This window comes from Lissotriton vulgaris, chromosome 10 (genome assembly GCF_964263255.1).
Source record: "Lissotriton vulgaris chromosome 10, aLisVul1.2, whole genome shotgun sequence".
In the NCBI taxonomy this organism is placed as follows: Eukaryota; Metazoa; Chordata; class Amphibia; order Caudata; family Salamandridae; genus Lissotriton; species Lissotriton vulgaris.
The window spans coordinates 752199877-752224377 of NC_141698.1; the positions used below are offsets into that span (position 1 = coordinate 752199877).

The 24501-nt window shown below is 45.9% G+C and overlaps 1 protein-coding gene across 1 annotated transcript in view; it reads right to left on the reverse strand.

The window, feature by feature from the left end:
* GAD2 (glutamate decarboxylase 2) overlaps window positions 1-24501 on the reverse strand; it is a 583816-nt gene that overhangs the window by 343736 nt on the left and 215579 nt on the right. Inside the window, exon 6 of the mRNA XM_086941658.1 lies at window positions 16813-16925. Within this exon, the coding sequence (XP_086797784.1) occupies window positions 16813-16925 (113 nt within the window). The remainder of the gene's footprint in view (window positions 1-16812; window positions 16926-24501) is intronic.

Sequence of the window (24501 nt, forward strand, 5' to 3'; positions counted from 1 at the left end):
GCAAAGTTGTGTTTCGTGCAAGGCAGGCATGCACATTGGATGGCACTAGCAGCAGGACAGTCTCTGTAGTTATGCCCCTACACTGTGTATTCCCCTTGAGCAATGCAGCACAACAAATTTAAATGTTGAACTGGTCTGCATGAAAAATGTGTTAATCTGACCATGATCTGCCGATCACGTCAGCAGAAAGTGCTCAAGATTCTGATCAACCATGCTGAAATATGATACCCTTGAAATTTGGAACTCGTACTAAAAAAATCATTATTTTCTTTTTTGCTATGAGTTTGACATGCCATTTGCGATCATTGCTCAAAAAGTTCTTCAATTTGTTTTCCACAACTCTTGGTATTTAGCCCCATTTGTTTTCTTGAAAATAACCTTATTTCTTGCACCTGGGGTTTTTACGGACACCTAAAATTTCGAATTGCCTGTGCTTTCTCGTCATCTATAATAATTATGATTAGCTGCTGCGGTTTGATCAGGATAGTCCTGCACTCTTAATTTCCTCCACAAGAGTGCCTTGTTTTGTTACTTCACTTCAAAGTTCATTCTAGTATATTTCTGAGCCATATTTCAGGTGCCCTGTGGTGTTCTTACTATTGAGTATTCCCTCTGCTATCCTTCACATGAGAATGTACAGGTGTTTCTTGCTTAGAGCAACCATTTTGCTAACCTCTGGTGCTTTCAGCCTTTCCCCCTGCTCCTTGTTTAATGTACCTAGTAAGCGGAAAGTTGAGGCTTGATTTAGAGTTTGGCTGATGGATTAGTCTGTCAAAAAAGTGACTGATATCCTATCCGCCTCACTGCCAGTGACATAGGATACAATCCATTTGTAATAGGGCGGATGGGATGTCTGGCACATTTATGATGGAGCAACCCATCCACCAAGCTCTAAATCAGGCCATTGTTTTGCTGAGGATGATTGAAATCACTTTTTATGCTCTTACTCCATTTAACAAGGGTGACGAATGGAGATCGTAAGCCTTCTTCAGGATTTCTACCTTTGTACCTTTCAAAGGGAAGTCATCAAATCTCACCAGGTTTTTATACAATTAATTTACCCTAACAACTTACCTTGCCGTTTAAGGCCCTTATTACAAATATCCCAGAATTCCCTATAGTGCCAGTAAAATGCCTTAACAGCCGCTTTGGGAGTCAAAAGTGATGGCAAATACCCCGTATCCGTGTGTTCAGTAAACCGGTACATGTTGCAGGAGACAAGTAATATCCAGATCACTTTCTTCTGATTAAAATAATAATGCACTAGGAAGTTTAAATGTGGGAAGTGGTGCAGAAACACAGGTTCATGTGGGTTGTTCCACATGGTAAACTGGGCTGCAGGGGATCAACTTGTGCTCTGCAATTAAAACAGAACTTGGAGTAACCCATACCAGTGCATGGGCTCCGGGTGAGGAATTTCTGATTCTTAAATCAGGTCCACTGATAATGAGAATGTTAGTGTTGAAATATCTGCATGAGCACATCCTTGACATACAGAGACATTGTCTGGCTCTGATGGCACCTACAAAACATTTTAGCTAGTCCACAAAAATCCTAAAACTTTCCTGCTACAGGATGAGAGTGTACAATTAACACAGCAACATTATGTTCAAAGTTATTGTTCAAATTGCATGAGGTATGACTTTCTGACAAATATTGATGCTCACACCTGTCCTTTATATTGTTCACTTTAACATACCAAGCTGGAAAATAGATCCATGTAATTGATGACATCTTCAGCTAACCCAGCGTTTTCAAACAAAGGCCTTTGTATCCTGGGCATATTTCTAATCTTGAAAGTGAAACTAAAGTTCCCAAAATGTAACCGACTATCTGATGAAATCACACATCCAGTGGATAGTGTAGTACACAAAGTGGATCAACTTGATATCTTTAAACATATTTAGCATTTCATACATTCAGTTATCACTCTTAAAACCACCCTCAAAACATGACTGCCATCATGCTTAAAAATTATCACAATTTAGGGAGCGAGGATTTGGCATGATTTGATATTCCCACCTGATACCTACTGCCATATAGGACATGACTGACAAAGGGCGTTACTGACAGACCAGTAGAGAGTTACTGCGGGTACTCTGGATCCCTTCACACTGCGCAAAGGGTCCTGTTTACAACTCGAAGACTACAGGTACATTACAAATTGACTGTCAAATATGTTTAGGTGAAAATTGCTCTATGGTTTGGCACCTCTATAAATATCACCGACCTTGTGTTCCATAATCCATATGTTGTTTAAAGCATCTGGGGAAAAAAGGTTTTATTTTTTTGTAGTTCTCTTACTCTGCCTTCAATAAAACTACTATTATTAACTTATGGGTGCTACTAACAAAGTAGAAAATAGGTGCTTCTGATCTCTTTCCTGCTGCTTTAGTTGCTTTGGTGAAGCCCGAAACGTCGGAGCGAAGGGAGAACTATTATAAGTAGAAAGACAATCGCACTTGCCACCACTGTGACCCAGCGCAAGGAGTTGCAATCCTGCATTAGCAACATGGCTTTCCATGTGCTGAATAAACCAATCCAGCATTTAGAAAATTACCACCACATATGCTCGGAAAATCTATAATAGGTGTATATTTGTGCTCCTTCTAGTTAATATGCCTACGATGGGACAGCAGTGCACTTCTATGGTTAAGCTGTAGATATTTGGGCTCATTCACCTATGATCGTGGTCTGCACAGAACAGTAGGCCCCCACTTTTACAGATGCTGAATTAACCTTTTGACTTATTTTTTCCCTTTCTGAATCTAGTCTCTCATCCCCATCCCTCCTCAAATTAGGGCTTCAAAACATCCTTAATTGGATGACAAGAAATCAATTAAAGCTTAACGGAGACAAAACAGAGATTCTTCTTCTAGGGAAACAACGAGATCTTTGGAACCCCTCACACTGGCCCAACCAGATGGGAAATTTCCCCACACCAGTTACCCAAGTACGTAATCTGGGAGTCATCATGGACAGCTCCCTCTCCATGAAACAACAGGCCAGCAAAGTTGTCGGCCTATCCCTTACCATCATCAAATGGCTGAGGAAAATCCTGTGGATGCTGCCCTCCTCCCCTCAAAAAAACGTAGTCAATGCCCTCATAACATCACGGCTTGACTACGGCAACATTCTGTACCTTGGTTCCAACAAAGCGGTAGTCAGTCGGCTGCAGCTTGTCCAAAACTCAGCGGTTAGACTACTGTGCAGAATCCCCCAAAATTCGGGAGTCTCGAGCTACCGCCGTGAGCTCCAGTGGCTCAGGGTAGAAAGCAGAATCCGATTCAAAGCCCTGAACTACATGTTCAGAATCAAAGCAGGCATTGCACCCAAATACCTTTTAGCTCTGGCCCATCCTTACACTCCCAAGCGAAACCTTCAGTCGCAATCAGCCGCCAACTTCTGCGTACCAAGATTCAAACTTGCAAGAATGGGAGGCAGATCTTTTGCCCACCTAGGACCATCACTCTGGAACGCACTCCCTCTCTACATTCGAAAAGAAGAAAACCATGCTAGGTTCAGAAAGCACGTCAAGACTTGGCTATTCGAACAATAACTTGAATAACCAGAAATCCCCTGCCACCTTTATGCTGTGTCTCGGCGCCGGGAAACCCTTCTTGGGTAGCTGTCGCGCCTTACAAGTTTAAAAAATAAAATAATAAATAAATAAACTATTATTATTATTACAAAAAACTTTATTCGATTTGATACACAAACCATAAAAGCATATAAATAACAACCATAACAATTTTTTCACTGGAATACGTTTGAGTAAAATATCATTAGCATGATTCCTTAACTTACTGTGTGATAACTGGATATAAAACTCAGTGATATACTCAATCCCCCCTTCTTATTCGTAGCTTTAAAGCAGCTCTTAAAATGTTTACAACACAATAGAGTGTAAAAATATCGGTTGACAATTTTAAAAACAACAATGCTACCCATACCTGCCTAAGTCTAGCTTTCCTTAACAGGTCCTTCAAAAACAATTTCTTGGGGAGGGCATAATACGGGCAGAGTAAAACAAAATGAAGGTATCTTGCGGAGACCTATTGTTGCAGCCGCATGGCCCTCTCTCCTCTAAATTTATAATAAAACCTGCCAGTACTGCCAATAAATGATGGATGCAATTAAATCTAAATCGTGTTACCAAAAATCGGTCATGGGCACTTGTCATTAATGTTAGATAAGGTTCATGCCCTGTGATGTTTTAACAAAGATATGATCTCTCACTGAGTGTTTACCCAATTCGACAGTTTCGCGCTGTGCCCTCGCAAAACTTTAGGTACAGCGCTTAATATCACCTATGTCATTTAAGCGTATTGTCTCTGGTTTGTCAAATAGATCTGCGCGCCCCAGGTTAACAAAGGAATCGCTAAAGTACTTCAACCATGGGATTTTCCTTGCATACTCCAGGGAGAGACAATCCCGCACTGCCAGCCTTGTCAGGCCCACCTCTGCTTTGATCCAAATCTTCAACCAACATACTAGGGGCTTCACTCGCACACTATCGGATATGTACATAACCCCCAGTTCCTCATGTGCACAGTATGCTGTCGTGCTATGTGGGACCTTCAGCATCTGCCTTAGATATTTATTCTTTTCCCTTTGCAAGTTGGTGGGCTTAATAAATCCCCACACCTCACTCCCATACAAGAATTTAGCACAGCAGATGGAATTATATAGTTTTAAAATCACACCTGGGTCCAACACCCCAGCCTCTGGGCATAATTTTCAATTGAACCCATCGACCTGTTCAAAGTCAGATACCTATGCTCTATTAGTTGTTTGAAGTTCAGGTGGTTGTCAAAAAACACTCCCAAATAGGCGAAGGCTGGGACTTTTTCTAAGGTGTATGAGCCTATGGTGTAATTATATTTTTTACTAGACTTCTTTCCCGTCTCCATTACATATGATTTTGCAAGGTTAGAGGACATATCCAAGTGATCCATGAATTTCACGAAGCCATCTATTGAAAGCTGCAAGCTACGTGGGGTAAGGGCAAGAAGCACCGCATCGTCGGCATACAGCAGAACCGGAACTGTTCTATCACCTATTCTAGGTATGTCAGCCTCAATGTTACACAAGGTGGCATTGAACCCGTTAATATATAAAGCAAACAAGAATGGTGCTAAAATGCAACCTTGTCTAACCCCACTAGAACACTTAAAAAACTCTGTGACTTTCCCCTCCTTTTTTTATCTTACAGCTGCTGTTGCAATGACTGAAGGATATATATTATAGCTATGTCTACCCCAAGGTCCCTCATTAGAATCCACAACTTATTGCGATTCACACGATCAAAGGCTGCGGTGAGGTCACTGAAGGCTAAGTATAGCCCCCCAGCCTTTGTTATAGTATATTTTGCGGTGATAAGGTACAGGTTAAGACACTGATCTACGGTAGATTTTCCTGGGTGAAACCCATACTGCATATCTGTGATAATTTGTGTCTCCTCTGCCCAATCCATCAACTATCTGTGCACTCCTTTGCTAGACACACTTTCTCCAATGTTTGCTCAGAGCTCATGCAAACATTGTAGGGCCATTTTCCTTGACATTTTGTGCCATGTATCCATGCCGTATACCTACCTTATCAGGGAATACTGTGGACATTTTATGACATACAAATATTGGTCAGTCAGGGGATTAAAAAGGTCACAAGTATGACTCTTTATTGAGACAGTTAAAAAGGTAAGCAATAGACAGATTTGATTTGTGACCACCCTTGTGATCACAAATCCTCCATACAGATCGACGCTCATATAGAGTTAGAACCAAATTTACTAATAACTTCCTCTGCTTTTACTTGTGTCTTATAACTTGTTCTAACCATTGTAAATGTAATATTAATAATAATAATAATAATAAACATTTGTAAAGTGACTGGCTGCACAAAACTGTGTGTCCCCGCGCTAACTGCTTACAAATCAAACTAGAGGAGTAGAGGCAGAAGGGATGTGCGATCAGTGATTAATTCGGGAATAAGAGAGTTTTAAGTTTTGCCCTGAATATCATTTCGGAAGGTTCCATCCGCAGTTGGAGTGGAAGAGCATTCCAATATTTAGTAGCCAAGAAACGGAAGGATTTGCCTCCCATTTTAGCTCTTGTAATACGGGGTAGTTTGAATTGCATCATGCCTGATGATCTTAAGTCTCTGGTCGGGCGGTGGATGGTCAGGAGACTTCTAAGATAGATGGGGCCTTTATTGTGAGCTATCCGATGGGCATAGCAGAGGCTCTTGAATCTGATTCTCTCCTTAACAGGAAGCCAATGCAGCTTAGCTAAGGCTGCTTTGGTGGATGTTTTTCTCGAAAGACCTAGTACCAGTTGAGCAGCTGCATTTTGTATACATTGAAGCTGGTGAAGGCCTTTCTGGTTAAGACCTATTAGGAGGGCATTTCCATATTCTAAATGGGGTGTTATTAGAGCATGGACTATTGTTTTTCTAGCTCCGATGGGAATAAGGTCAATGACTTTTCGAAGGACTTTAAGTATGCCGAAGCATTTTCCTGTTATTTTATTAACTTGGGTCTTGCCAGAGAGGTCAGAGTCTAGCATGACCCCTAAGTTTCTTCCCGTTTCTACAGGACTGGGTAGTTTTCCCAGTTCACTGGGCCACCATGCATAAGACCATACGGAGGTTTCTTTCCCTACCACCAGTACCTCAGTTTTGTCTCCATTTAGGCGGAGACAATTATTGTCCATCCAGGTGGCTACTGCCGCCATACAGCTTGAGAAGTTGGTGGCATATTCTTTGCTGTCCAGTGTAAGTTTGAACATTAAGTGTGTGTCGTCTGCATAGCTGACAATGCCCACCCCGAAATTCTCTACAACGTGTGCCAGGGGCTCCATGTAGATGTTGAATAATGTAGGGCTCAGGCTAGAACCCTGTGGAACCCCATGGCTTACGTTGCGAGGAGATGATCTGAAGGGTGGGCAGTGTAGCTGGAACGATCTATTGGTAAGGAAGGATTCAAGCCAGGCAAGTGCTGGGCTCTTCACTCCTATGTCCGAGAGACGAGACAACAGCGTTGAGTGCAGCACGGTGTCAAATGCTGCACTGAGGTCCAACATGACCAACGCTGCCATCTCGCCCTCGTCCACCATCTTGCGGATACATTCCGTAGAGTACAGGACTGCTGATTCGGTGGAATAGCCTGGTCTAAATCCCGATTGGGAGGGGTGGAGTAGGGTTTCTTTTTCCAAAAATGCCATAAGTTGTTTGTTTACTATTTTTTCAATGATTTTGGCACAATAAGGAAGAAGTGAAATAGGTCTTAGATTTTGGAGCTGTGAGATTGGAATGTTAGGTTTTTTTTTTAAAGGTATCACTTGAGCTATTTTCCAGGCTTCTGGAACAATACACTCCTGAAAGGATAAGGTAATCATATAGCTAATATGATTAATAAGTGTGTTTTCCATAATATCCTTACTTTTTTCCTGTGGGCACACATCACTAGGAGATCCTGAATGTATTCCATTGATGATATTAAGTAAATCCTTTTTGTCTGGCGTAGTGAACATGGTAAGTATAGGATTTTGTGTATGGGGAGCTTTAATATCTACATTGTTTACTAGGCTAGTGGGTTTAGGGAAGGTAGCATGAATTTTCTCTACTTTTTCTACGAAAAAGTCTGCGATTTGTTCACATATTTCAGTGGAATACATATCTTGGGTATCTAGACGGGAAGAATTTGTTAGTTCTTTGTAGATGCAGAACAGTTCCTTCGTGGGATTGACTGCCTCCTCAATTCTGTTTTTGAAAAAAACGCTTTTCTCTTCTCTAACTATTTTTTGATATTTTTTTAGCTCAGTTCTATAATTTTTCTTAAGTTCAGGAGTATAACTTTTTCTTCATTTGCGCTCTGTTGATTTGCATTGGGCTTTTGCTAGTTTGAGTTTCTCAGTGAACCATGGCTCTGATTTGGAACGTCTAACTGGGGGTTTGGTGGTCCAAGGGGCGATTTTATCTAATGCATTTCTTAACCATAGTTCATAATTATTCCATACCTCTTGTAAGGATTGCCCTATGGCTGGTGGTTGTTCATCTAATGAACTTTAAAAAAGTTCCGGGGTATAGTTCTTCCAGTTGCGACGCTTGTGAGAATAGGCTTTAGTAGGTGCGTTTTTTGTGAGATTACTTGATATTTCAAAGGTTACCATATAATGGCCAGACCAAATTAAAGGGATTGGGGGAAAAGTTTCAATTCCCTCCCAACTTGCAAAAATCGGGTCTTAAAGGTGCCCTTGTTGGTGGGTAGGATTAGTGGACAGTAGTTTTAAACCCAGTGAATTAAGCGCAGTCTTTAATATTTGTGCTTCTTTTGCGTTGGTGTCTTCAAAATGAAGATTCAAATCGCCTAAGATAATAAGGTTTTTGTGTCTTATTGCTAGCTGGGTAGAAGCTTCTATAAGTTGGCTACAAAAAGTACCCGAAGATCCAGGAGGTCGATAAATAAGTAGGCCTGTAATTGTAGTAGTTGACTCTAGTTTTATAGTAAATATGCCACATTCACTGTTAATGATGGCCGAGTTAGTAAAAGTACATTATGACTCTTTTTTACAAATGAGTGCAAGTCCGCAGCCACGTTGTTTATGCCTGTCGATTCTCAGAAGACTATAGTTGGCTGGTATAGCTTCTAGAATGTCAGGGGAAGATGATTCTTCTAGCCATGTTTCGGTAAGAAACATTGCGTCGAAATCATTGTTTTTTAATTGGTCGTGAATTTCCATTTTATGCTTTATCATAGATCTGCAATTTAACAATGTCATCTTCCGTGTTGCTATCGGGCCAGCAGTTTTATTTAGTGTGGGAAGTGACATGTTACATATATTGCAGTGCATGGGTATCAGATCAGGGTCTATGGTGTGGAAGCAAGGTTGAATTAGGTTCTTACCAAGTTTGAGGAGGTCCGTTTTTGGAATAGTAAAAACTATGATGATCCACGCCAGAGGCTGTATCAATTGTTTGTTCTGTGGGGTCATGGAGTCCTGACCCGCGCCCCGGTCGATCGCGGACGGGCGCAGACGGGCAGGACTCTGGCTTGACTCCGGCGCGCGATCGGCACGCCCGCAATGCGCGTCCGCTGCACGGAGCCATTGACGTATGGTTTTATGCAGTCGGCCGAGCGACGTGCAGTGCGAGCCCTCACTAAGATGGCCGCTGTCCTATCTCAGTTTACTCAGTTAGTCCCCGCAGATGACGGCCCGTGATTCGGCCACACCCACAAGGGCAAAGCAAGTAGTCTGCCGCCTAACTAAGGGAATGATTAAAAATCAAACAGTCACCTTTGCCTTGTCTGACGCTCAAGTTAGTAATCAGCGCGCGTTCAAATCAAGTGCCAAAGGGAGGGGGAGAGGACACACGGGGAATAAATGCAACACAATCTAAAAATAATTACGAGGTATTTTAAAATGAACCTCCCGGCTCAAGCCTCAGGAGTAAAGTGCAAAGCAGTAGGAATTGCTCACGTGCCTTCTCTGGTTTTATGCAGTCGGCCGAGCGATGTGCAGTGCGAGCCCTCACTAAGATGGCCGCTGTCCTATCTCAGTTTACTCAGTTAGTCCCCGCAGACGACGGCCCGTGATTCGGCCACACCCACAAGGGCAAAGCAAGTAGTCTGCCGCCTAACTAAGGGAACGATTAAAAATCAAACAGTCACCTTTGCCTTGTCTGACGCTCAAGTTAGTAATCAGCGCGCGTTCAAATCAAGTGCCAAAGGGAGGGGGAGAGGACACACGGGGTTATACAATTTTAATTAGGATATGAGGATTGATTCTGCAGACAGAATAAGGTTATTGTCACTAATTGTTTCATTGGTATAAGTAAATAAATAACTGCAAGTTGCTCTTAGAAGTACACCACTTGAACTGCTGAATCCCTCTTTATTTACCACCCTACACTACCTATCATTTAATCTCTCTTGATTATTTTTCTTTCACGGGCTGCAATTTGTCAGAGAGTTTAAAATTACTCTAAGATGCTATCAACTGCTATACAACTGCTATAATGAGTAATAGACTAACTAATGCTATTCAAACCCCAAACATTGTAAATGTGTTTATTCTGAAAACTAAACTATGCAGCCTGAGTAATAATCTGTTTAAACTTCCTATCTGAAAAATAACAGCAGGAGCACCCCAATCACTCACTATGAACTATTGTTGCGGTGGTCCTTTTGTATTACATTTCAGTTTTAAATGTTACTGTCGTCCTGAAATATAAATGATATGAAGTCTGATCCCAAAGCCAAAGTTGCTTTTCGTAAGCTTTTAGCCTGTTGAATTATGTTTTAGTCTGTAACAAATTTAAAACAAGTTGAATCATATAACTCAAGAAGTAAGCTGATTAGGAGAAAGATCATTCTAGAAGTGACACTTTGATTGATCCATTGGGATTACTCCCTAAACACAGTCCTTGGGGAGCACTCTTTCAGTTACCTTCAGACTAGCATGGTCATGCCCCCACTCCCCTTAGGTTATGCAGCTGATTGTTGTTGGTGCCAGAAAGTGGCTGTCGCTGTTGTGTAAGATTCTGTTTTTGGAATCCCACAACCTAAGTTCTGAGCCCAGTTTTGGGTAAACCTCTAAATCTGATTGTACCTAAAATTGCAAACATATAAATGTAATTTAAATCTGTAATTCACCACATCTCCCAAACACCCCAGTTAATGTAGATTCCAGCTTAGTTTTTGCCATATGAATACCAAAAAACACAAAACAAACTCAAAGGCTTGGTTTGACAGTGAAATCAGATATGGAACTGGCATAGGTTTGCATGAAAGTGTCTATGGCAGTGGCTCCCAAACGTCTTAGAACCATGATCCACTTTTTAGAACAACAAACTTTCACAACCCACCTACCTTTAATGGACATGAGGTGGGCGATTTTCAATGTAACAAAAGCACTTTGTTGTACTGAGAAAACTATATAGCACACAAATTATAATGTGTGTAAATCGGTTTTCTGTGAATATCGTTTGTGCATCACTAAGTAAGTGTCTTGATATGTTTTGATCTTGTTAAACTATCTATCTCCAGCACACTTCAGAATTACAAAAACGTGCTTAATTTTTGCTTTCCTAACTGCTAGATGCATACAGTTAATTTACAGATATTTACATTGTGTTGTGCATTACAAAAAACAACATCATACATGGTCACATAATTAACTGAAAAAAGACTTTGCAGTCAGAGAAAAAAAGTAAACATCAATCCTTATGTTAAAAGAATAAAGCAGCCTGGCATTAGACCTCTGTCTTTGAATCACTGGCAAGTATGACAACTTAAATACAGAATTTGAAGGAATCTTTATTTATTCCTCTGATATTTATTACCCACCAAAAATCAGGTCATGATCTACCATTGGCAAGGGGGACTCTCTGTTTGGGTAACACTGGTCTCTAGTCTTCATCAGATGACTTCTGTCAATGATTTAGATGAAGACACACTATGCGCCTGAGGAGAATCCTGCTTTGGATGATGGAAGAGTCTGCATTACAACCTTTCTCTAAATCAGCCCTTTTGTCTTTTAATGTTTCCTGAAAGAAGAAATGCTATGTACAGCTGAGGCACTGTTTCCAACTCAGTAAACACTGTCAAATTCCTACAAAGCACATTAGTGTTCCTGATGTGGGCGCAATGCTGTCCACTGTAATTGCTTCCAACGTGAAAGGAGCGAGCAGATTGAAGTAGCATACACACTTCATGTCCGTTTGCATTACATTTTTGGGGAACCGGGTTGCTGTGCTTGTAGGTTCAACAACAGTTCGTCAATGTTAGAAACTAACGTCACTGCGAATCATGTCCAGGAATTTTGTGAATCGTGAAAAAAAATTTCAAGGTATGAAAACTACTTGGGCCATCCTTCCAAGTTCAGCAGTAATACCCATTCAGTTAATTTGCATAGAAAATTACTTTTACTGAGGTGCATGCTAACTGGGACGCGGGGAGCATGGGGAGCGACCTCTGACCCTGCTCGCAGGCAGGTTGCTCCCCACGCTGCTACAGTCTTCTGCCAGATTTGCTTTGCGCGCCTATTTTGCTTGCACAGACTGTGCTTGCTTGCCTTAATTTATTCTCCTTCTGCTTCCCTTCTGTGCCAGGTTTTCCCTTTGCTCCTTTGCCCCTTTGCTCCCCCCGCTGTCCCTCACCCGTTTTCTCCCACCACTGTGTCTCTGCGGCCCTGCCCCCCTGCTCTCCTATTCCCCACCCTACTCCCACCTCCCAGCTGCTCCTCCCTCCCACCTCCCCTCATATGGAGGCCACGCAGTGGGCGCCCCACTGGCGTGCCGAAGGCGCGCCAAAGCCAAGCCCATCTGTGCCTGGACCGCACCCAGCACCAGAACCTCTGGCCCCCGCAACCATGCCCGACTCCACTACGATGCCAGCACCCTCCGCACACTCAACACCAGACGATCACGCACCTGCTTCCTGTCCGCCCTGAAGCCCACCCACGGACCTTCCACCTGCCGGAACTGCAGCTTCACCAGCATCCGCCCTGCCAAGCCGCCGACCAGTAAGGAACCCAACTAGCTGAGATGCATCCTCCTCAACAGTTGCTCCGCCTGCGTGGAACTTTGGGACCGACTCGACTCTACCTCCCCAGACATCGCCTGCCTGACAGAGACCTGGCTGAACCTCTCCTCGACACCCGACATTGCCATAGCCATCCCGGAAGGCTACAAGATCACCCACAGGGACCGCACCAACAGAGTAGGAGGAGGAATCACCATCGTCCACAGGAACATGCTCAGAGTCTCGACCAACACCGACGACACCATCAACACCGCCGAACACCTGCACTTTCATATGCACACCGACCCCAACACCACCCTCAGAGGAACCCTCATCTACAGACACCCCGGACCCCAACCACAGTTCAGCTAGTCCATTGTTGACTTCGTCAGCACACACAACCTCGCCTTCACAGACTACATCCTTCTCGGGGACCTGAACTTCCACCTCGAGAACAACAACGACCGCAACTCCACCACCCTTATTGCCAACCTCGCCAACATCGGACAACTCCTCACAACACCCACACACTCCGCCGGCCACATGCTTAACCCCATCTTCTCCCCAAGCCCCCATGTCTCCTTCAACCACACCACCGAACTCCACTGGACAGACCATTGCTGCATTCACTTCACCTTCAAGAAGCCCACCACGTACCACCACACCAAACAGATGCATCGCCACTGCTGGAGCAAAGTCACCGAAGACCAGCAAACCACCACCCTCACCCAGAGACTACCTGCCGACCCCACCGACCCCGACACCGCCACCCGCAACCTCAGACAGTGGATTGACGACTGCGCCAACACCCTCGGCCCGCTCACGAAGCCCTCCAACAGCATCAGCAAGAAAGCCAGCTTGTTCACTGAAGACCTCCAGGCCTCCAAGCAAACCTGCCAAAAACTGGAGAAGAACTGGCTCCGTGAACGAGCACCAGACAGCTACGCAGCCCACAAAAACATCACCCGCAGACACCATCACCTCATCAGATCTGCCAAAAGGGTCTCCTTCAAAGAACGCCTAGATAACAACGCACACAACAGCAAATAGCTCTTCAACCTCGTGTAGGAACTCTCCAACCCCAGCTCCAACACCAACGACTTCCCACCTTTGCAAGACCTGTGCGACTCGCTGGCCACCTTCTTCCACCACAAGATCGCAGACATACATGACAGCTTCAACGCCACGACCGCCCCGACTACCATGAGACCTCCGCTCCCACGACCACCATCTGCACCAACCGCCTCCTCTCCTGGACCCATTTTACTGAGGACGCCACCATCAAGATCTTGAGCACCATCCACTCTGGATCTCCGTCAGACCCATGCCCACACCACATCTTCAAGAAAGCCAGCACAGCCATCGTAACCCCACCTCCAGAAAGTCATCAACATCTCCTTCAAGACTGCAACCTTCCCAGAGAGCTGGAAGCACGCCGAGATCAACTCCTTTCTCAAGAAACCCAAGGTGGACCCCAAGGACCTCAAGAACTTCCGACCCATCTCCCTGCTCCCGTTCCCGGCGAAGGTCATCGAGAAGAGCGTCAACAGACAACGAACCCGCTACCTCGAGGAGAACAGCATCCTGGACCCTTTCCAGTCTGGGTTCCGTAGCAACCACAGCACCGAAACTGCCCTCATCGCCACCACTGATGACATCAGGACCCTGCTAGACAACAGAGAAACAGAGGCCCTCATCCTTCTGGACCTGTCAGCCGCCTTCGACACGGTCTGCCACCACACACTACGAACACGCCTCCATGACACCGGGTTCCAAGAGAAGGTCCTGGACTAGACCACCGCCTTCCTCTCCGGCAGAACTCAGAGTGTCCACCTTCCACACCGAAACTACTGAGATCATCTGCGTCGTACCCCAGGGCTCATCCCTCAGCCCAAGGCTGTTCAACATCTACATGTTACCTCTCACCCACGTCGCCCGACCGCACGACCTCAACATCTTCTCCTATGCCGATGACACACAACTGATCCTCTCCCTCCCCAAAGACCCCCACACCGCCAAAACCAACCTCCACGAAGGAATGAAGGCCGTCGCCGAATGGATGAGGAACAGCCGACTGAAGCTGAACTCAGACAAGATGGAGGTCCTCATCCTCGGAACCATCCCTTCTGCCTGGGACAACTCCTGGTGGCCGACCGCACTGGGAACAGCTCTAACACCCACCGACCATGCACGCAACCTAAGGGTCATCCTCGACTCCACCCTTACATGACTAAGCAGGTCAACGCCATCTCTTCCTCCTACTTCAACACTCTCCGCGTGCTCCGCAGGATCTACAAGTGGATCCCCACCGAAACGAGAAGAATGGTCACCCAGGCCCTCATCAGCAGCAGATTGGACTACGGAAACGCCCTCTACGCAGGAGCCTTGGCCAAACTTCTGAGATGGTTGCAACGCATCCAGAACGCGTCTGCACGCCTGATCCTCGACATCCCTCACCGCAGCCACATCACAACCCACCTGAGAGACCTGCACTGGCTCCCCGTCAACAAGAGGATAAACTTCAAGCTCCTCACCTATCCACATAAGGCACTCCACAACACTGGATCAATGTAACTCAACAGACGACTCAGCTTCTACACCCCCACCCGCCAGCTCCACTCCACCGACCTCGCCCTCGCCACAGTCCTCCGCATCTGAAGAGCAACCTTGCATGGCAGATCGTTCTCCCACATCGCCGCCAAGACCTGGAACACCCTCCCCACCCACCTTCGGCAGACCCAAGACCTGCTGACCTTCAGAAGACTCCTCAAGACCTGGCTTTTCGAGCAGTAGCAGTATTCCCCACCCCCCAGCGCCTTGAGAGCCTTACGGGTAAGTAGTGCGCTTTACAAATGAAATAATTGACGGATTGATTGTAAGATGCAGAAATACTGTCCTTTTCCGAGTTTTCCCATTTGGAAAATGAAATACTTCGGAAATTGGCGTTGTTCAGTGCTTGATTAAGATGAAAAAGGTGGTGGTGTGGGGGGGGAGGTGAGCTTCTATGAAAGTGGCATTATCAAAGAAGCATAACTAGGAACTCTTTCTATGTGAGGCCTATTAAAATAAAGGTGTGGCCTAAAACATTGCATATCAAATTCAATACTTGACTAATCACATCAGTTAACTAGTAGTTGGGTGCCTGTATGAGTATTATTCATTAGTACATCCAATATATGTTTTTTTTAAAGCATACACCTAAAATAGACCAGACATAGTCTCATTATCAATGCATCTCAACGTGATTTTCATTCATTATCAGATTAATTAGAAACAACAGTATTATGTTGAACCAATAGATTCAACATTTTACAGTACTGTTACAGTTCTGAAAGTGTAAGTGTGAAAATAATCAGAAAATATTAGATTGGGACTTAAACCTCAGGAAGGTCTATGGAAGAATGTGATTTCTTGTGAGATTCATGATCGCTTTCATTCTCCACCTTACATCACCTCAATTCAGTAAGGACCTCAAGACCTGGCTCTTCGACTGAACTGTAGAAACCTCCCCCCACCCCAGCACCTTGAGACCCTAATGGGTGCTTAGCTGCGCTTCACAAACAAACCTGATTGATTGATTGACATCACTTCAGTCTGCGATCTTGCACTATGCCTTAATCACCGACATGCTTTTTCACCCAAATCTCTCTTTCTAAAGTCTCAGCATCTGCATGTCCCACTTCATCAGGGCTGGACTGGAGAACAAACTCAACCCCCGCTAAAACGTTCAAAGCAGGCCCACACTACACAAGGCAGTGACTGGAAACTGGTTATAGGGGGGTGGCTGAGTCACGGCAGCCCATCCATGGTGGAAAGCAGCCCTTGACCTGCAGGCTTCTGGGGAACAGGCAGGGTGGCAGAGTAGCCCATCCGGTCCTGCCCTCAGAATACCATGTATGGAACACCTTCTATGGTATTACCACATTACTCAGAACAGTGACTGGGCGGAACCTGTCTTTCCATTGAGCTCAGAATGACGGTGGTAGCTCCACTTTACCACTTTTTTTTTAAACAACACTGATTTTAGGTTTGTCAATAGTGTAAAACATCAATCCAATTTCAAAAAGTTGGAAGAACATCATTGTGACTTGGGTTATCCACCACAATGAGGTGCTGCCATTGCATTCACTGCCCACGGATGCCTGAGTTGCTGAGCCTTTCTGAACTCAACATTCTCTCTACTTAATTTCCAAATCCACTACTAGCTGGCATGGTTTTCTATCTGCAAGAGCAGCAACCTCTAGTTACGAAGCCCAGTTTAAAACAAACAACATTATAAAGAAAAGTACCGGGTGAAAATATTCCATCACCGGAGCCTCCTGGCCAGCCAATCATTTCTCTCATTTTCTTTAGCGTGACGTACTCCAAAAGTACAAACACTGGAGCAATCTCATAGGTGAACCTGAAAAAAAGGAAGACATCTTAAACAGCGAAGACGTTTTGAAATAAGTAAAGAACAGATTCAGGTTTTTTTTCACATTACTTTGTAAAAACAGTGGAATTAGGAAACGCATTCATATTGAAAATCAATTATTTGTTGTTGGAAAGAAATTGCAGAGTTGGTCTAAAGAGTCAATCAGTTGTCTTGTCACCATTTACAGTTTGCAATATTTTTTAATTGTTGACATTTTTCTTCTTTGTTCTCTGCACACGTTTGGTTGAATTGCTGCTCACCCTTCGTCGACATAAAGTAAGAGGGAAAGCTCAGTAATGGTAGCAGCTAGTTCATTGGTCACCAGTTGTCTACTGAACAGTAAACTACCTTTCACATCTCATGCTTTAGAGAGGTAGTATTTCTTATTAAGCGTCAGATGTACCATAGTTTGGTGAATCACAATCCCTTCAGTCCGCCTGCTTGTGGTGTCATTGTGTCCGCTTCCCTAGCCTTACCAGCGCGTTTACCTGTAGCGCTCCGCTGTGCCTCCCCCCTCCGCCTCCATTTTGTTTGTTGTTCTCGTCGTCCTCGTGTGCCCGCCCCGCCTCCCAGCTGAGACGCCCTCGCCCCTCCCCTTCCACCATCCATATATGACAGCTGTTCCCGCGCGCAGCGATCACGCGCAGCGACCGCGCCCAACCCGCGCCGAAGGTGCGCCAAAGGTAAGCCCGTCTATGCCCGTCCGCGCCTGGACCGCGCCCAGCGCCAGACCCCCTGCCCCTCGCGCTGCCCAGCCCCCCGCGTTACCTACGATGCCGCCACCCTCCTAGCCCTTAACCCCGGTCGCGCCCCCAACTGCGTCCAAGCCGCCCCTGGACGCACCCATGGACCGTTCTCCTGCCTCTCCTGCAAATTTAGCGGCACCAACAACATCTCCGCTACGACCACACCACAGATTCCCGACCCCCACCACCTACAATGCATCCTGCTCAACACCCGCTCGGTCCACAGACACGCCATCGACCTATGGAACCTACTAGACACCATCTCTCCAGACATCGCCTTCCTAACGGAAACATGGATGAACGCCTCCTCCGCCCCTGACATCGCCATCGCTATCCCTGATGACTATAAGATCACACGCAAGGACCGCACCAACCATACAGGAGGAGGAATCGCTATCGTCCATAAGAAATCCATCCGCATCTCTACCAGCTCCGACGCCAACCTCGCTAACTCCGAACACCTCCACTTCCAGATCCACATCGACCCCAAGACAACTCTTAGAGGCACCCTCCTCTACAGACCACCAGGACCCCGCGCAAAATTCAGTGAAGACATCACGGACTCGATCACCCCTCACGCGCTCCCCTCCAAAGACTACATCCTTCTGGGAGACCTCAACTTCCACCTTGAAAAGATCAACGACCGCAACACCGCCACCCTCTTAGACAACCTCGCCAACCTCGGACTTAAACAACTGGTCACTTCCCCCACCCACATCGCAGGTCACACACTCGACCCCATTTTCACCTCCAGCAACCACGTCTCCTTCAGCCACACTAAGGATCTCATCTGGACTGACCACAGCTGCGTTCACTTCACCTACAACAAGCCGAAACCCATCATCCACCTCCAACCAACTCTACAAAGAAACTGGAACAAAATCACCACGGATCAGATCTCCACATCGCTCCTTCAAACCTCCCCAGCCCTCTCTTCTAACGCCAACGAAGCCGCCTCCAACCTCACCCTTTGGCTATCCAACACCGCCGACACCTTAGCACCACTGAAAAAACGTCAACACAAACTTGGCAACAAGAAGGCCTCATGGTTCAACGATGATCTCAAGAAGTCCAAGAAACTCTGCCGCTCCCTTGAAAAGGCCTGGAAAAAAGACCCATCCACCAGCAACAAGGACGCCTTCAAAAGCGCCACCCGTACATACCACCAACTGATCCGAAAAGCCAAGAAAACAGCATTCAAGGATCGACTCGACAACAACGCCCACAACAGCAAGGAACTTTTCAACATCGTCAAGGAATTTTCCAACCCCTCGGCCAACTCCAACGACATCACCCCCTCTCAAACCCTCTGCGACTCCCTAGCCTCTTTTTTCCACAACAAGATTGCTGACATCCACAACAGCTTTGACAACCAACCCGGAAGCCAACCCACCCTACCATCTGCTGACCATCTTCCCCCCGTAAACACCCTTAACGCCTGGAACCCAATCTCCACGGAGGACACCATCCGCCTGATGAATTCCATCCACTCTGGATCCCCCACAGACCCATGCCCTCACCACATCTTCAACAAAGCAGACTCTGTCATAGCTCCGCACCTCCGAGACGTCATCAACTGCTCCCTCAACTCCGCCACCTTCCCGGAAGACTGGAAACACGCTGAACTCACCGCCCTTCTGAAAAAACCAACAGCAGACCCCACCGAACTCAAAAACTACCGACCCATCTCGCTTCTTCCATTCCCGGCCAAAGTCATCGAAAAAGCCGTCAACAACCAGCTCGCCACCTTCCTCGAAGCCAACAAATCACTCGACCCCTCACAATCTGGCTTCCGAGCCAAACACAGCACTGAGACCGCCCTCATCGCAGCAACAGACGACATTCGAACTCTACTGGACAATGGAGACACAGTCGCCCTCATCCTCCTCGACCTCTCTGCAGCCTTCGACACAGTCTGCCACAGCACCCTTTTACAACGCCTCAGAAACATCGGAATTCAAGGAAAGGCACTGGAATGGATCACCTCGTTCCTCACAGGAAGAACCCAGAGAGTCCGCCTCCCACCATTCAAGTCCGAAGCCTCTGAAATCATCTGCGGCGTACCTCAAGGATCCTCACTCAGTCCCACCCTCTTCAACGTATACATGAGCCCCCTCGCGACCATCGCCCGCCAACACAACCTCAACATCATCTCTTACGCGGATGACACTCAACTAATCCTTTCTCTCACCAAGGACCCCAGCACCGCTAAAACTAACTTACACGAAGGAATGAAAGAAGTCGCCGAATGGATGAAACAAAGCCGTCTGAAACTGAACTCAGACAAAACAGAAGTGCTCATCTTAGGTTCATCCCCCTCTGCATGGGACGACTCCTGGTGGCCGGAAGCCCTCGGAAAAGCACCCATCCCGACAGACCACACACGGAACCTTGGCGTCATCCTGGATTCTTCACTCTCAATGAACAGACAAGTCAACGCCGTATCCTCTTCCTGCTTTAACATTCTTCGCATGCTCAGAAAAACATTTCGCTGGATCCCCTCCGAGACAAGGAAAACAGTCACCCACGCTCTAGTCACGAGCCGACTGGACTACGGAAACACCCTCTACGCAGGTACCACCGCTAAACTCCAGAAGAAACTACAACGAATCCAAAACGCCTTAGCCAGGCTCATATTAGACATCCCACGAAACGAACACATCTCTGGTCACCTTAAAGACCTCCACTGGCTACCCGTCAATAAGAGGATCACTTTCCGACTGCTTACCCACGCACACAAATCACTCTACGACATCGGTCCAGATTGCCTCAACTCTCGACTGTCCTTCTACACCCCCTCCCGCCAACTTCGCTCTTCCAGCCAAGCCTTCGCCACTGTACCTCGCATCAACAAGACCACCATGGGAGGCAGATCCTTTTCATACTTGGCTGCCAAAACATGGAACTCACTCCCCGCCTACCTTCGCCTCACCCAGAATCACCTAGCGTTCAGAAAGCAGCTTAAAACGTGGATATTTGACAAATAATCCTCCTCCCCTTCCTAAGCGCCTTGAAACCCTCTGGGTATGTAGTGCGCTATACAAATTTTATGACTTGACTTGACCTGACTGCTAAATCAGGATGATGCAACCTTTGACAGGGGTCAAAGCTGTTGGAAAAGGGATTCCTGGTTGGCTGAAATATGCGCCCTGGTCAGGCAGAAACCACCACTATAGTCAGGGTAAGCCAAGTACATACTGTGCTCAACCTCTGGTAGCTTGGCACTGAGCAGTCATGCTTATCTAAAGAGGCAATGTGTAAAGTATTTGAGCAACACACACAGTAACACAAAAGACTCCACACAGGTTTATGAAGCTAGGTTATTATATTATAAACAAAACAAGACCAAAAGAACAAACATTCAGTGTATAGAAGTTGAGATATTGAATTTTAAAGGAATAAATGCAGTAAAGCACTTAGAAGCAAGTAGCGCTAAAAAAGTTACTTTAGGTTGCACTGGACCAGGATAAATCAAAGTCCGGGCTGACCCCGTTGAAGCGCAGGCTGGCTACAGGACACAAGCAGGCCCCGGTAAACAAAGTACCTTTCCTGGTCGTAAGCAACAAAATGTGTCTATCTTCTCCACACAGTGAAGGTGATGCATCAGTTTCGATTCATGCAGTTGGGTCGATGTGCTAAAGTTGAGCCTCGCGGTCGGGACCTCAGATCAGCGCTGTATCATCATTGAATCTCACAGTTGGGTCCCACGTAGACATCGAGCTGCACAGGGCTGTCTCTGAATTGGCACTGCATCTGCATCAAAGGGCACTGCAATGGTTCCGCTGCAACGGTGATTTTATAGCAAGACAGCTGCGGAACCCACAACTGAGGCCCCGAACTAGAGGTGGCACCTCAGGCAAGGGTAGGACTCACAGATGGCAGGGTCCAGCAACACCAGCAGAATTGCAAGAAATCTTTTGTATCCCTGATACTTCAGAAAACAGGAGAAAAGCCAACAAGTCTTTGAAGATTTAGAGAGAAGGCAGAGTCCAGCTCTTCTTCAGCAAAGTCAGGGAGCAGTAGGCAGCAGGGCAACATAAGACAAAAGCAGGCCTTCCAAGTACAAGTCTGCAGTCCAAAGATGAGTCCTTTAAGCAGCACAGCAGTCCTACTGACAGAGGTTCATTTCAAGATCCAGAAGTGTCTGGTTTTAGGGGTCAGAGACCCATTACTCATAACCAAAATTGCCTTTGATGTTGGGGGTGACTTCAAAGTGGCTCTCTGAAGTGCACAAGGGTCCCTTTGAACCCAGTCCTGTCTGCCACGTTATCTGTGGGGGTTAATCAGTCCTTTGTGTGGGAACAGGACACAGCCTGTTTAAGTGAAGTGTTACCCCTTCTCAGTGGTGGCTGGTGATATTTGAAAGTGGTGAGGTGTAAAGGTTTGTGGTGAGTGCCAGGTGTTAAGCTACCATAGTGAGCGATACAGACTGTCATAAATGGGAGACAGGGGGCTCTCTCCCAGAAAAATTGTGAACAAATTGGGGTCAAATGGTGCATCTTCAGCCATATTTGAAAAAAGCAAGTAGGTTAATAAAGCAAATGCTAAAGTGCACTTTTGACATCAATTAAGGGATTTTATATGATAATGACTTAGGTAACTGCTTTTACAGTATAACCACGAACTTCATAACAGAATTTTAGACAACAATGTTGAGTACCTCACAGATTTTCTTTATTGATAGTGCTCATTGGTGATATGTATGTTTACATGACTCGATTTTTGAAGTTCGGTCTTACACTACTAACAACAGGCTCATACCACCACCAACATCAGCAGCACCATTGCTACACTAGGTAAAAATAAAAATCCTGAGACATCACGGTTCTGACCTCAGCTCAGTCATGAACCATGATACATTTCTGCTGCACCAAGAACAAGAAAGCCACAGCGCATAGTAGAGTACATACAAATAAATAAATGTGAAAATGAAATAAATAATATCAACAGTACACATGTCATGATATATATATAAATACATTTAATACGGCCCCTCTCTTACCTTCAGCACAGCAGGCAGGCAAAACATGGGGGATTATAGTGCTAAAAAGCACCACCTCTAACTGTGCTGATGGCAAAATGTGGCAGCTGGCACACAAGCTGGCAACATTTGCTTCAGAGTGAATAGTACTCACCAGGTCACAGCCTCAGAGAAGTAGGAGAGGAGCTCCTGGACAGTGGTGGGTGGGGGCAGGGGGTTAGGAGAGGAGCTCCCTGACAGTGCAGAGGTGGGGGGTTGAGTTAGGGAAGGAGTTTCCTGGCAGTGGGATTATCGGGGATTTGGCAAAGGCTTTCCTGAAAGTTGGAAGTGGTGGCTAGGGGACTAGGAGAACAGTTTCCTTTCTGACCGTGGAAAGGGGTAGGAGGAGCTTCCTGACAGGAGGAGATGCGTTAGAGGAAGAGTGTATTGATAGCACATGGGGTGTTAGGGAAGCCTCCGTTCAGCTGAAAGTGGGGGTGGGTGGCGTAGGCAGAGCAGGAAGCAATGTGTGCAAAGAACCCCATTTGCCACACTCCTGAGATGAACAAGAGTGGGTCAGCGTTTCTCTCTACAGATTGTCATGCAGGGCTGTGGGGTCCTTGTAGGGCACATGCAGTGTTCATCAGCAGTCTTAGGCTTACGCACCTTCTGTAGTATACACCTGCACACATGCACGTCCATCTGTACTATACAGAGTGATCTGAGACACTGCCATGCCATCTCTCCCTGAGTTCACGGTGTGCAGTCTCTGTCTCTAACGTACGTGGTGTATACATATCCAGCCAGTCTTCTGTAAACCCCCACACGCAGTTGCAGTTATTTTAAGCAACTCATTACGACATCAGAATTTGCAATGTTGTTATGTGGCCGGAATTACAATGCACCCGGGACACATACAACACAACTGGGTTTTCATAGGAGATTGGTTGACTGTGTTTGTTTTTTTAACTTGTCGGTAGAGAGCTGAGACGTGTGCTCCCCAGGTGCATAATTACATACTATTGCCTTGTTTTAAAGGCATAGCCATTATGTTTTGAGTTTATATAAGCCCAGAACTTCCTTGGAACATTTCTTTTGAAAATCTTGCAAATGTCAAATAAGGTGAGCCACTCTTTTTCCCTTTTTTATGCTTAGACTCCCATACTTGTATAGCTTCCATAATACCAGCAACTGTCTCGCGGGTGGACTGGCCAATGTACCAACTTGGATACCATGTGGCGAAGAGCGCCTGAAGGTGACTAAATTCCAGAGCGGTGAAAAAAAAACAGACTCTTTTGCCCCAGGTAGTTCTGCAGCCCCTCACAAACAAGCAGGAAAAGCTCAGGTATTCAACTTGAATGAAAGTATGCACTGCCAATGTGTTTGTCATGGATACAATCCTAGAGGAATGGAAGTTCACACAACTTCATCGCTGCATTACTTTAGAAGTGCTTAATTAAGACGGCTGGGTAGCTCAGTGAGCTGAACGTTTACAGCCAAGAAAACGCACTGGGGCAGATTTACAAGCCCCTTGCGCCACTTTTGAGTCACTTTTCCCATGTCAAAAGTGACGCAAAAGTGGCGCAAGGGTCTCATAAATCTGCCCAACTGTTCTGAAGGTCGTGTCAAGCTTGGCAGCTCAGCCTTGGCATTGAATCATTCTGAAGTCAGCAATCCGACTACCGTAAAATAGGTAATATATCTGTTATTTATAGCGCTTGGAAATGGCAGAAGAGTGGTACGTAGCACTATTAAAAACATTATTTTTATCAAGTGCATGAAGAGCTTTTGAAGACATCAGCCAGCCTTGCTGCAAGCTAGGAGTGCAATGACATGAACTATTTATTGGAAGAACAAC